Raw genomic sequence first — 14,700 nt, forward strand, 5'->3', positions numbered from 1 at the left:
CATTCTTGGTTTTCTGTTTCTATGTTGATGTGTTTGATTCCCAATCGGAGGCAGCTGTCTATCGTTGTCTCTGATTGGGAGTCAGATATAAGTTGTTCGTTTCCGTTTGGGTTTTGTGGGATCTTGTCTTTGTTTGTTGCACTACGAAGCTTTACGTTCGTTGTATTGTTTATTGTTTTTGGTGGAACATTAATAAAGAAATTGTACGCCTACCACGCTGCACCTTGGTCCGGTCATTCTACCAACGAGAGCCGTAACACTATGCATAGAAATAAACAGAGGGTGCGTTCGTAAATTCCCTCTGAAGCGCTCAGAGGGCACTCTTCGCGATCGTAAATTCAGAATGTTGTCAGATTGTCTGTTCTCGGAACGTTCAGAGCGCACGCTGGACGCTATGGCCGAAGAGTAGGGTTGATCCGAGCGTTCTGGCCTCACAACGGCAGTCAAGCACCTAAGTTAACTCGCTTGTTAGCTACTTCCAGACAACATTGAGACAATGTTTGAGACAATGCAACACAGTTACAATCACCAACGATATGGATAACGAACGCCTAGCCAGTTGGTGATTGTAACTGTGTTGCTGGCAACAATTGAGTTACGTTTCTTTGCCGACGTTTACTGACACCGGCCATGTTCAAGGCGTATTGAACGTTCATAAATTCATCAGTTATTCTGCGCTTTTGCACACTCAGACGGGAGTCCTCTGAAATCGGAGTAGATAGCCAGAGTGAATTTACGAACGCGCCCAGAGAGTAGCAGCATTTTTTTACAGAAGATAAACTGTAGAAATGGGCGGCGTTTATCTATTTTGCGCGGTGGGTTATGGGTGTGAGCAGAGAAGTAAAATGGCGGAATTGGCAAACGAAGGTGAGCAGTGTCCGTGTGAGGAAACAAAGCAAAACTGTTGAATTATCTGCATGGACCTTTACGTATTTATTTATAAAATATATATATATATATATATATGTCATTGCAATGAACGTAATGGTTTACAGCCTTTAAATAAAATAGTGGAACCAATTGTTGTTTCAGACCGGCTACATAAGAAAGAACATGTTAATTTTCACAATATAGGTAGCTAGCTACCATAGCAAACCAGCCACATCTAACTTCGGCTATTTAGGCGGGGATGGGAAGCTGGCTAACGCTAGTTAATCAGATCTGTTTGCTAACGTTATTTTAACTACATTTAGCAAGGTATATTGTAGCTAATCAGTTAGCTAGTTAATGCACGTTAACGCACGTTTGCCACCTTGTTAGCTATACGAGTTCTTAATTTGTTAGTCACAGCTAGGTTGCTAACAATTTCCTCAGTTAACGTTAACCGGTGAAATGACACTTCATGGGGCTATAGCTAACTTAGCTAGCTAGCTACCTTCCTCTTAATGCTAACTTTCTATATCATGTATTGGTATTAGTGGTAACTAGCTATTTGTCAAGGACATTGATTTAGCTAATAAAATCATGAAGTCTCTTTAAAGGTAGCAAGCTATTTGTTCACACCCCACTTGCCAGCGAGGTAGTGTTAGCCAATTTAGCAAATGTTGCTAGCAATCTTAGCTAACGAATGCTGCACATTCTGAACTGGGTGACTAATTGATCAAGTCTTGTTGTTGCGCAAATCCTGTTAGCTAACTAGCTTGTAGTTGACCAGCGCTATATTGTGACTGCATTTATATTACCCAGACTATCCTAATTTTGTAGTTAGCTAGCTAGTAAGGTTGGATATGTGGATTGGAAACTAGGCTATGATGTCACTGTCGTACACCACTACTACTGTTTGAAACAACTGTTGTCATAAGTGACAATCAAGCTACACATTGTTGGATCATGTGCTTGTATTTATTTACAAAGTATCACAGTCCTTTCTCTGACCCTGGCCTGCTGAGGTGCTAGTTGTCCTGGCAGTTTGTTGGCTAGGCCATGAGTTTTGATGGTCTAAATCCAATGCTCTTGTCAATGTGGTGTCCATACATGTAGCCTATGTTTATAATGGCAATTATTTGATGCACACATTGTCCTATTTGAAATGCCTAGTTTGATTTAGATATATTTGTTTTAGTAAATATAATGTCCCTTACCAATTCTAGGCTAGTATGGTTGTGTTTGTTTTTAAACTGATTGTTTACTTCAACCTCTGAATGGAATAAAGGATTATATAACGCAAGTTGTTTATTCTCAAACCTTGCATCATGGTCATTTGGCATCTATTCAGAAGTATCTCAACTGAATGGGGAGAGTTGGAAGTCTGTGTGATTGACCCAGTTAGCAGAAAGTTGGAGGAAGGACAAAACAAACAGTCTGAATACATGTGTTGGGATTCTTTTTGGCAGAAATATTTTGTCTGTCTAGGTTTATGGTTTAGCCTTAGCTAAATATTCCTGCATTTCCTCAAGTGGCACTCTGAACATCTTTGTGAAATTAGAAACACATGCCTACGTTAAACAGAGAATCCAGAGTGCCAGACATGGAATTACACAGATGTAGGTCTTCTACCTTTCTGAAAAAACATTATGGCAGAACCTGTGTCAACTCAAAACTGCTGCAGGGTGTTTGCTCATGACAAATGCTCATGACAAATGACAATCACTGTGACAATGTTTTTCATTGTTGACACAAACAACTGATTCACGGGCTGTGATGTCTTGATATTAGGCCTACACTTCATACAAGTGACAAATGTACTCTTCTGTATGGTAAAGCATGATTTCCCTCTTCATTAAACAGAGAAGCCTGCCATAGCGCCACCAGTGTTTCTGTTCCAAAAAGATAAAGCACAGAAGGTAAGCTAGACAGTATTCTATTCTTTCCCCTCACATTGATGGAAATCAATGGGCCTTCATGGAAATTCACTGTAAAGCTTCATAATTTGACTCAGTTGTTTCTAGTCTGAGAAACAAACAGTTGACCTAGTGCTGCTCTCTATTACAGAGATCAGCTGATGGATCGAGTGCAGAAGATGAAGGTAGGGTATGCATACATCGCATCTGACTGTTAGCCTATTTCATCAAATGATTTCCATCTGACCTTATAATGCCCATAATAGTGTTGTAGTTAATTTCCCAGGGATCAAATTATACTGCGTAGTAGGGCTGACCCCATTTAGTCCACTGGTCGATAGGCTGTTGATCGACCGAGATTGATTTAGACGAGCCGTTGCAAATAGATAATTTCTTTCATGGCATGCAAGACACCTGTCAGATTTGCGCCTGTCTCAGTGGACTAATCCATTGACGAGGCTGCGGGCATGCCATAGTCCAAGAAGAAGGGGAGTGTCGCTAAGATGCACAAGGCACGTCCCTCTCCAGAATGCACTCTCTCCCACCATTTCGTGTGCATTCATTGTTTCATAACTTCATTGTGTGAATTGTTTGCCTTTTGATTGTTAGTGTCTATCAATTCCCCATAACATATCACCAGTAGTACATTTACCGTTAATTTCCATAATTTCTAATCTTCCATGCTTGTTTGGTAATGGTAATTTCTGTTAATGCATTCAATATATTATTATTAAAGTCGTTTACTGTTCTCATTGTTGGAGTGGACACGTTGTTTGCAAAGCTCAAAACATATGCTACACTTGTGAGAAACAAGTTTTAGTGTATTTCGAAATAAACCAAAACTTGATTACTTCTTATCCCTTGCACAAATAGCCTTACAGCTGTGTCTGTCCCAAGCTCACTGGAGCGGGAAACTCTGAGGACCCAGAATATTTTATAATATTTTGTAAGTTTGCTAGTAGTGGTCGACCGATTAATCGGAATGGCCGCTTAATTAGTGCCGATTTCAAGTTTTCATAACAATCGGTAATCGGCATTTTTGGACACCGATCATGGCCGATTACATTGCAATCCACGAGGACACTGCGTGGCAGGCTGACTACCTGTTATGCGAGTGCAGCAGGAGCCAAGGTAAGGTGCTACCTAGCATTAAACGTATCTTATAAAAAACAATCTTAACATAATCACTAGTTAACTACACATGGTTGATGATATTACTAGTTTATCTAGCTTGTCCTGCGTTGCATATAATCGATGCGGTGCCTGTTAATTTATCATTGAGTCATAGCCTACTTTGCCAAACGGGTGATTTAACAAGCGCATTCGCGAGAAAAGCACTGTCGTTGCACCAATGTGTACCTAAACATCAACGCCTTTCTTAAAATCAATACACAAGTATATATTTTTAAACCTGCATATTTAGTTAATATTGCCTGCTAACATTAATTTCTTTTAACTATGGAAATTGTGTCTCTTCTCTTGCGTTCTGTGCAACAGAGTCAGGGTATATGCAGCAGTTTGGGCTGCCTGGCTCGTTGCAAACTGTGTGAAGACCATTTCTTCCTAACAAAGACAGCCAACTTCGCCAAACGGGGGATGATTTAACAAAAGCGCATTTGCTAAAAAAAGCACAATCGTTGCACGAATGTACCTAACCATAAACATCTATGCCTTTCTTAAAATCAATACACAGAAGTATATATTTTTTTCAACCTGCATATTTATTTAAAAGAAATTCATGTTAGCAGGCAATATTAAACTATGCTTTAAGCATTGCGCTGTTTATGACTTCAAGCCTATCAACTCCCGAGATTAGGCTGGCAATACTAAAGTACCTATTAGAACATCCAATAGTCAAAGGTATATGAAATACAAATGGTATAGAGAGAAATAGTCCTATAATAACTACAACATAAAACTTATTACCTGGGAATATTAAAGACTCATGTTAAAAGGACCCACCAGCTTTTATATGTTCTCATGTTCTGAGCAAGGAACTTAAACCTTAGCTTTTTTACATGGCACATATTGCACTTTTACTTTCTTTTCCAACACTTTGTTTTTGCATTATTTAAACCAAATTGAACATGTTTCATTATTTATTTGAGACTAAATTGATTTTATTGATGTATTATATTAAGTTAAAATAAGTGTTCATTGTTCATTCAGTGTTTTTGTAATTGTCTTTATTATATATATATATTTGTAATAAAGACTATATATATATATATATATATATAAAATCGGCCAATTTAATCGGTATCAGCTTTTTTTGGTCCTCCAATAATCGGTATCGGCATTGAAAAATCATAATCGGTCGACCTCTATTTGCTAGTGCGAGCTTCGGGGCCGGACCCAGTTGATTATCAAGTTCGTTGCAAACAGGCCTTGTGTAGCCAATGTGTATATCCAATAGGATATACATTTTGATCAGGATATTTTCTACCTGCAAGCTGCAGTGTTTTATTTGTGTAGGCTATTTGTACATAGTTGGCAATAGTTGCTTTTAGATTTGTATCATTGTCGTTAAGATTGAGATAAAATGTTGATTGACCACATGACAATTATTTTGAGATATGAACACTTTATTATAAATTAAAAATGTTCCACAAAAATGTGCATATGAAAATCATAACTGGCACGCAGATCGGTAGAAATAGTAAGATAAATTGGCACTCCAACTGGTAAAGTTTGCTGACCCCTGGTGTAGCCTATTACCGGCAACTTCAGGAGCGTAGCGGCAGCAGGAGGGGGGGGTCAGGCACAGTTTTTTTCTCTCCTGGTTAGGCAATCTTGATCTCTGGCTCCCTCTTGAGTGATTTGTGTCTTAATTATTTAATCAAACGATGTGCTTAAAGCATCAGACATGTTCAGTAGCCTTTAAAATGCATCTAGTAGCTTATAGTTGATTTTATTAAAACACACAGGCTGTGCCTATATATGGAAAAATACAAATTAAAAATGTTTAACCAATCGATTAGTCGAAAGAACAGATGACTCTCGATCGACCAGTAGGACAGCCGTACTGCGTATCTTAGTGCCCAGGTAGAGCATTTTAATTGGTCATTTCAACAGAAGGCTAAAATAAGACAATTTGCTTATTTTCAGGTTCAGACAAAGAGGATGGTGGCTACTGTCCTCCATTAAAAAGAGAGAGGACTTCATCTTTAACACAGTTCCCACCTTCACATTCTGGTAATGAAACACATTAGATAAGTCATTCCCTGCTGAATGTATTTTCCTCGATTTTTACTTAATTGTTGGAAAATAATATATTTTCTAGATTTGGTGTTGTGTGTAATGCAGCCTCTCTCCTGCTCTCTGCAGGGTCTAGTAAGAACAATGTCTTCATGCCCTCAAGTTTCTGCCAGTCTCCAACTGGGAATTCAGAGGACTCAGAACCAGGTGAGACTTGTCTACTTCTTCTAGTAACTCCTCATCATGAAGGCTTCACTCATGAAGTCTCCAGTGGTTGACTTGTATGTAATATGTATTGTATGCTTAAACTGTAGTCCAGCTGTGTTTATTTAATGATAAAATGTACTGAGGATACAATAATACTATGAAAGCTGCCGTTATTGATTTTTTAAACAATTCTACATGTTCTGTTTTTTCTTCCTCTCGCCAGATGAGAAGCCTGTAGGGTTTCGTTTAAAACCACCTACTCTCATCCACGGCCAGGCGCCTAGTTCAGGTGGGTATTGATGCCTGTGTATGTGTGGTTCTGTAGAGGCTGGTGGGAGGAGCTATAGGTGGACGGCCTTATTGTAATGGCTGAAATGGAATAAATGGAACTGAGTCAAACATGTGGTTTCCATATATTTGATACCGCTCCATGTTTACCATTACAATGAGCACATCCTGCTATAGCTCCTTCCACCAGCCTCAACTGGTGTGGTCTGGTATGTGGGGTTCTGACTTGACTAGAAGGAGAAAAACTGGGCCCTTGTTATAGCCCATGACTAGGCCCTATAAGTTTTCCTGGTCAGGTCAAGTAGTCAGGATAAACTCCTGGTCCAAGTAAATGTATAAACATAGATGGCAGTACAGCATGTTAATATGGATGGAGGTGCATGGTGGTAGTTCTGATATAGTACATGGTGGTGCATGTTTATTGTGATATAGTGCTGATGTAGTACGTGGTGGTGCATGGTAGTTGTGATATAGTACATGGTGGTGCATGGTAGTTCTGATATAGTACATGGTTGTGCATGTTAGTTGTGTGGTAGTGCTGATGTAGCACGAGGTAGTGCATGGTAATTGTGATATAGTGCATGGTAATTGTGATATAGTGCATGGTAATTGTGATATAGTGCATGGTAGTTGTGATATAGTACATGGTTGTGCATGGGGTAGTTCTGTAAGGCATTCAGATCCAATCCATTAGCAGATTGTGTTCCAGGCGTCCCCAGTCAGAAACCCAAGGAGCAGCAGCGCAGTGTGCTCCGGCCAGCCTTGCTCCAGGCCCCACCAGTCAAGTCCAACTCAGAGTCCACTAACGGGGTGAAGAAGTCGTCCGACGGAACGTCAGAAGGGTCGAGCATCTTCCAGAACAATACTGAGCACTCAGACGTCCTCGCTAAGTCACCGGTGAGGACTACGATCATGGTCCTGTCTAATATACAGAGGCAGAAGTGTAGTAACTGCCCAGACCTACTTTTTGGAAATCATTTACTATCAGAATCGTGCAGTTGTTATTTATTTTCGGTTGCCCAATTATTATTACTATTATTTAACAATAAATGAAAGCTGAATTCCCCAAACCCATCATGATGACTGACTGCTGTATCTTGCCTCCTGTAGAAACATGAAAGGGAGGATGGCGTGAGCAGAGAGAAGAACGATTGTTCTGCAGAGTCTTCTTTCGTGTTTGGGCAAAATATCAAAGACAGAGCAAAGGTGGTTATTTCCCCTTTAAACAATCACTTCAAATTATTCAAGGGTGATGTTTAAATATCCAATTTACTTTTGTAAAAAAAAATCTTAGCAAGAAACGTCAAAATATTTATTTTACCTGACGGTTCTCTTTCTCTCTTTCTAGTTGGAAGAGAATAGTAAAGATGGCAAGTTGTTACCCCTGGATTCTCAGGAGGGAACAAACTATTTCTTACAGTACATCGCCACCCCCAGGTAACATTTTGTCACTGGCTTTTCAGACCTTTGCTCTGGCAGAGAATCTGCTTCTTTATGAGTTCAGATCAGACTTGTTTTTTTCAAAATTTAAGGTTTTGCAATAATCGTAATATGATTGTTTTAGCTACCTTAATTGAATGCATTAATTGTAAGTTGCGCTGGATAACTGTCTGTTAAATTACTAAAATGTGCTAATATCTTCTTGTTCTTCTTGATTCCTTTCAGTTCAAAGAACGCCATACACAATACCGACAAGGGGGCCAAATTTGTCTTTGGACAGAACATGTCAGAGAGAGTCCTAGTGAGTAGAGACTGTTCGTTTGATTAGTGGGGGCGTTGCCCTTTAGGCCATGACATAGACCATAGAGATGGTGATCGAGCAAACCCAGTTGAACCCAAATAGAGATGGCTCCTGAGAAATGCAACAACCTGGGACTGTTATGGAGACGAGAGAACTGTGTGTGTACTGTGCACACTTATTTTGACTTATAGTGCATTCGGAAAGTATTCCGACCGCCTAATTTTTTCCAAATTTTGTTACGTTACAGCCTTATTCTAAAATTGATTAGATTTTTATTTATTTAATCAATCTACACACAATACCCCATAACGACAAACCGAAAAGGTTTTTAGATTTTTTTGGGGCAAATTTATTACAAATTACAAATAAAAAACTGATGCATAATTATTCAGACCCTTTGCTATGAGACTTGAAATTGTACTCAGATGCATCCTGTTTCCCATGATCATCCTTGAGATGTTTCTACAACTTGATTGGAGTACACCTGTGGTAAATTCAATTGATTGGACATGATTTGGAAAGGCACATACCTGTCTATATAAGGTCCCACAGTTGACCGTTTGTCAGAGCAAAAACCAAGCCATGAGATTGAAGGAATTGTCCGTAGATCTCCTAGACAGGATTGTGTCGAGGCACAGATCTGGGGAAGGGTACCAAAACATTTCTGCAGCATTGAAGGTCCCCAGTGGCCTCGATCATTTTTATATGGACGAAGTTTGGAACCACCAAGACTCATCCTAGAGCTGGCCGCCCGGCCAAACTGAGCAATCGGGGGAGAAGGGCCTTGGTCAGGGAGGTGACCAAGAACCTGATGGTCACTCTAACAGAGCTCCACAGTTACTCTGTGGAGATGGGAGAACCTTTCAGATAGACAACCATCTCTACAGCACTCCACCAATCAGGCCATTATGGTCAAGTGGCCAGACAGAAGCCACTCTTCAGTAAAAGGCACATGACAGCGCGCATGGAGTTTGCCAAAAGGCACCTAAAGGACTGAGAAACAAGATTCTCTGGTCTGATGAAACCAACATTGAACTCTTTGGCCTGAATGCCAAGTGTAATGTTTGGAGGAAACCATGCACCGCTCATCACCTGGCCAATACTATCTCTACGGTGAAGCATGGTGGTGGTAGCATCATGCTGTGGGGATGTTTTTCAGCGGCAGTGACTAGGAGACTAGTCAGGATCGAGGGAAAGATGAACGGATTAAAGTTGAACAGAGCAAAGTACAGAAAGATCCTTGATGAAAACCTGCTCAGGACCTCAGACTGGGGCAAAGGTTCCCCTTCCAACAGGACAGGAACCCTAAGCACACAGCCAAGTCAATGCAGGAGTTGGTTCGGGACAAGTCTCTGAATGTCCTTGAGTGGCCCGGACTTGAACCTGATCAAACATCCGGCCTTGAACCCGATCAAACATCTCTGAAGAGACCTGAAAATAGCTGTGCAGCGACTCTCCCCATCCAACCTCAGAGCTTGAGATGATTTGCAGAGAAGAATTGGAGAAACTCCCCAAATACAGGTGTGCCAAGAAGACTCGAGGCTGTAATCGCTGCCAAAGGTGCTTCAGGAAAGTACTGAGTAAAGGCTCTGAATACTTAGGTAAATATAATATTTATTTTTAATACATTTGCAAAAATGTCTAAGCCTGTTTTCGCTTTGTCTTTATGGGGTATTGTGTGTAGATTGATGAGAAAAGGTTTTTAATTTTTGTAATCAATTTTTAGAATATTTTCCCGAATGCGCTGTATCAGGAGTGAACTGTAGGAATGTACTTTATTATTGCACTGTAGAGACAATGCATGGTTGGCTGACAGTGTACTGTGTGTTTTCAGAGCCCTTCCAAGGGAGGGGAGGCATCAGTGGAAGACTGTAAAGTCTTACCAGCTCCCTCTGTGTCTGAATCCTCTTCCAAGGAAAACATACCAGAGAAGGGTAAGACTCACGTACAGCCCAGTGCTGATCCCTGTGTATATTTCTAGTTAACTTGTTACGTGTGTGTGTAATCACAGGTAACAACGTGACAGAGTCACTGGAGGAATCTGCAGCAGCGTACACCAAAGCCACAGCCAAGAAGTGCATCTTGGAGAAGGTAGACGTCAAAACTGGAGAAGAATCAGAAAGTAACGTTTTGCAGGTCGGTGTCTAGTCTCTGGCTGACGATATACGAATACATCAGGACCCATATTCACATAGCGTCTCAGAGTAGGATTGCGGATGTAGGATCCGTTTTAAATATTTAGATTACAAGGACGGTGGTGAATGTCTCCCCCCCGATAAGTAATGTGTATGTCTCCCCCCTCAGGTCCAGTGCAAGTTGTTTGTGTTTGACAAGACAGCCCAGACGTGGATAGAGCGGGGTCGAGGGCTGCTCAGGCTTAATGACATGGCATCCACAGACGACGGATCACTACAATCACGTCTAGGTAGGTACACACTCACCTGGACATACACTGGCCTGTATACTCACCTGTACACATTTAATTTTGACTGATCAGTAAATAATATACTGAACAAAAATATAAATGCAACATTCAACAATTTCAAAGATTTTACCGAGTTACAGTTCATATAAGGAAATCAGTCTAAATAAATAAATTCATGAGGCTAGTCTATGGATTTCACATGACTTGGAATACAGATATGCATCTGTTGGTCATATTTACCTTAAAAAAAAAAAATGGGGCATGGATCAGAGAACCAGTCAGCATTTCCTTCGCATAGAGTTGATGGCTGTTGATTGTGGAATGTTGTCCCACTTTGATTCAATGGCTGTGCGAAGTTACTGGATATTGGCGGGAACTGGAACAACCTGTCGTACACATCTATCCAGAGCCATCCAAAACATACTCAATGGGTGACAGGCCATGGACAAACTGGGACATTTTCAGCTTCCAGGAATTGTGTACAGATCCTTGCGACATGGTGCTGTATATTAGCATGTTGAAACATGAGGTGATGGCTGCAGATGAATGGCACGACAATGGGTCTCAGGATCTCGTCACAGTATCTCTGTGCCTTTTAAAATGCCATCAATAAAATAGTGTTTGTTGTCCGTGGCTTATGCCTGCCTGCCAATACCATAACCCCAATGCCACCATGGGAAGCTCTGTTCAGGCGACTCCGGGATGCTTGCCTTCTAGTCAGAGTTCCTCTGTCCAGTGTCTGTGTTATTTTGCCCATCTTAATCTTTTCTTTTTATTGGCCAGTCTGAGATATGGCTTTTTCTTTGCAACTCTGCCTAGAAGGCCAGCATCCCGGAGTCGCCTCTTCACTGTTGACGTTGAGACTGGTGTTTTGCAAGTACTATTTAATGAAGCTTCCAGTTGAGGACTTGTGAGGCTTCTGTTTCTCAAACTAGACACTAATGTACTTGTCCTCTTGCTCAGTTGTGTCCCGGGGCCTCCCACTCTTTCTATTCTGGTTAGAGCCAGTTTGCGCTGTTATGTGAAGAGAGTAGTACACAGCGTTGTACGAGATCTTCAGTTTCTTGGGAATTTCTCGCATGGAATAGCCTGACGAGTTTCAGATGAAAGTTCTTTGTTTCTGGCCATTTTGAGCTTGAAATCGAACCCACAAATGCTGATGCTCCAGATACTCAACTTGTCTAAAGAAGGCCAGTTTTATTGCTTCTTTAATGAGAACAACAGTTTTCAGCTGTACCAACATAATTGCAAAAGGGTTTTCTAATGATCAATTAGCCTTTTAAAATGATCAACATAGATTAGCTAACACAACGTGCCATTGGAATGATGGTTTCTGATAATGGGCCTCTGTAGATATTCCATAAAAAATCTGCCGTTTCCATCTACAATAGTCATTTACAACATTAACAATGTCTATTAACAACTGTATTTCTGATCAATTTCATTTTATTTTAATGGACCAAAAATTTGTTTTTCTTTCAAAAACAAGGACATTTCTAAGTGCCCCCAAACTTTTTACCGGTAGTGTACCGATTTTTTTTCTGTTTACATTTTTTATCTAACGTCCTTGACCCATATACCTCTGTGTGTTCCTCAAGTGATGCGGACCCAGGGTAGCCTTAGATTGATCCTGAACACCAAACTGTGGCCTCAGATGCAGGTGGACAAGGCCAGCGAGAAGAGTGTCCGYGTCACCGCCATGGACACAGAGGACCAAGGGGTCAAGGTCTTCCTAATATCGGTATGACATCACCATTGCCCAGCGTTTAGCCTGCTTCATGTTAGTCGTATCACACGCTTTGTGTATAGTTTTTGCATTTTATCTGGGGTTGGGTGTTGGAAAAAAACTAAAGAGCTGTATACATCTGTCACACCTTTGGGGGGGGAACCTAACGAACCAAACGGAAGCCAACAGAATGAAATGGGAAGGGACCTACCTGGATTTGTCCAATAGACTCTTGATTTCGTTATAGAACATTTTCCATTTGGAGTAACCGGTTTCCGTTGCAAAACTTTTTGCAACTGCTTTCTTTGTCTAAATTAAAATACCCCTGTGTTTGTACCTGTCCCTATTTAAATAAATGAGTTTGAAATGTGGTGTAGTACTCAGTAGAGACACTAGAGGGTGTACAGGGATAAGGAAGTAGACAGGTGCTTGAATTCAACACCTCATCAGCACAACAGTGTTTCTGATAACTTCAGTGTCCCTGTAATTATGGTTCAATTGAGGCTAGTTTTTAGGACACAGTGCAGCAGTTGTCTGTCTGATGTGTTGTTTAATCCCTATTATTGTTGTGGTGTTTTTAATGACTTCGCTCTGTCCGTCCTTGCTGTTATTGTCATCATCTTCAGGCTAGTTCTAGGGAGGACACAGGTCAGCTGGCAGCAGCGCTGCACCATCGTATCCTGGCCCTGAAGAGCCGGGCGGACCAGGAGCCCCAGGAGGCCCCGGCTGCAGACTGCGCCCCCGAGGCTGACTTGCCCCACTCTGAAGGGGACAGCGATGAGGAAGATCAGGTCAACAATGCTGCAGGTCTGATCAATAACTAGATACATCTCTATTGGGCTTACTGTGTGCGTGCGTGCATCAGTCTCTGGTTTAGACCAGAGATTGACATGTGTGAGTGGCTTTGGTGTCTGTCTGGCATTCCAGCACTTAGTGTGACTTCAAGGTTCTTCAACTGCCTCTGTGGTACTCCCTGACGAAGGCCATGCAGCCGAAACGCGTCGGTTTTTAAACAACTTTGTTTCTATTGAACATGCCATACTAATAAAGGCATTTTAATTAATTATATGAAGAGTGCCTTGGTCCTCCTTTCTTTTTGATGCCTCTGTGGTATATTGTGAATAATTATTCCAAACTGTGCCCATTGCTCTAGTTGTTGTAGTCTTCTCCCTGCAGTTAGCAGCATGTCTTCATGTATCTTTCCAATCACTATTTATGTACTACTAGTCTTTCTGTCCATCATACAGTAATACAGGTATTAACATTGTTGTTGCTCTGTCCCGCAGTTAACTCAGAGGGAGGAGAGGCCCAGGCTGCTGGAAGCACATAGCGTTAGTCCCCCTAAAGGATTGCCTGCCAGGATACTGCTACTGCTGTTTGGTCATTTTACTGAGGGCATCCCAACGAACACCCTACCCTGACCAACATGGGTCCTTCAGACCAGTACTTTTGGATACTCAGAAGTCTAGCTCCAGTTATTTTTTTCTTTACATTCAATCAACATAAAAACATCTGGAGTTGTATTTTAATTTTTTTTCATTTTGTTATATTTTAGTTTTTTCTATATTTTGTTTTCTCAGCTGCAAAAATAAATACTTATTTTTGCAGCTGAGACAAATTGTTGGGTTTGGGACTTGGCTGCTCATCATATTGATGAGTGTGGGGGTGTTTTCCTCTCCAACATTTTAAGGTATGACTGCAGTTTCTACCTTGGGACTTTTTTACTCACTAGACCACCACCACACCTTTGGGACCCAACCAACCACCCCAGGCCCCAGAGGAACTCCTGTCTGTCACCGTATACTGACCTGTCTTATGGTCAGTCATATGACTGGTTTCTACATCATCCCCATCCATTCAGCTTTCACATGGGGGCTGATTCCGACCTAAGCGGGCGTAAATGGAACGTAATTCCCTTTTTATGCACTTTTCTCTCTGACCTTGAACTTAATCCACTAATAATTCCACCACCTTTACACGTGAGGAAACCATGCATATGGCAGAAAACTGAAGTATATAAAAATGTCCCACAGTAAAGTTTATGAAATGTTGTGTCGTTATGCAGAATTTAAATTGTACGGCCTTTTAACTTGCAGGGATGGGCACTCTCAAAAGTCTTAATTTTAGGCTACCCCAACTTTCACTGTTTCCTATTTCTATCATGTTAAATATTAGCCACTATCAGTATCGACTGTCAGTAGGCCTAATAACCACACTTATACCATGGCGTTGTTAAGTACTAGTTTCTGAAGGGCATTCTAACGCACGGTAGAATTCAGTGGCTATAGTTCATCCTTATGTTTGAGCTGCATTGAAAGCAAAAGTCGAATTGAGA

At 41.1% G+C, this 14,700-nt stretch overlaps 1 protein-coding gene across 6 annotated transcripts; it reads left to right on the top strand.

The window, feature by feature from the left end:
* The first annotated feature begins 762 nt into the window (after positions 1 to 762).
* ranbp3b (RAN binding protein 3b) lies at positions 763 to 14,406 on the top strand. Of its 6 annotated transcripts, none has more exons than XM_070448747.1 (16): positions 763 to 867; positions 2,728 to 2,783; positions 2,932 to 2,965; positions 5,889 to 5,975; positions 6,108 to 6,185; positions 6,409 to 6,474; positions 7,171 to 7,370; positions 7,584 to 7,679; positions 7,822 to 7,910; positions 8,139 to 8,214; positions 10,049 to 10,148; positions 10,196 to 10,305; positions 10,519 to 10,639; positions 12,238 to 12,380; positions 12,992 to 13,172; positions 13,652 to 14,406. In XM_070448747.1, the coding sequence occupies exons 1-16, from the start codon at positions 789 to 791 to the stop codon at positions 13,693 to 13,695; spliced, it is 1,560 nt and encodes a 519-aa protein (XP_070304848.1). In that variant the 5' UTR covers positions 763 to 788; the 3' UTR covers positions 13,696 to 14,406. The 6 variants fall into 6 exon arrangements, with proteins under 6 accessions (XP_070304848.1, XP_070304846.1, XP_023865595.1 ...); XM_070448745.1 differs by having other exon boundaries at positions 765 to 867; positions 10,196 to 10,350; XM_024009827.2 differs by having other exon boundaries at positions 765 to 867; positions 10,226 to 10,305.
* Positions 14,407 to 14,700: the final 294 nt, after the last annotated feature.

The sequence above is a fragment of the Salvelinus sp. IW2-2015 genome, linkage group LG19 (assembly GCF_002910315.2).
Source record: "Salvelinus sp. IW2-2015 linkage group LG19, ASM291031v2, whole genome shotgun sequence".
Classification (NCBI taxonomy): domain Eukaryota; kingdom Metazoa; phylum Chordata; class Actinopteri; order Salmoniformes; family Salmonidae; genus Salvelinus; species Salvelinus sp. IW2-2015.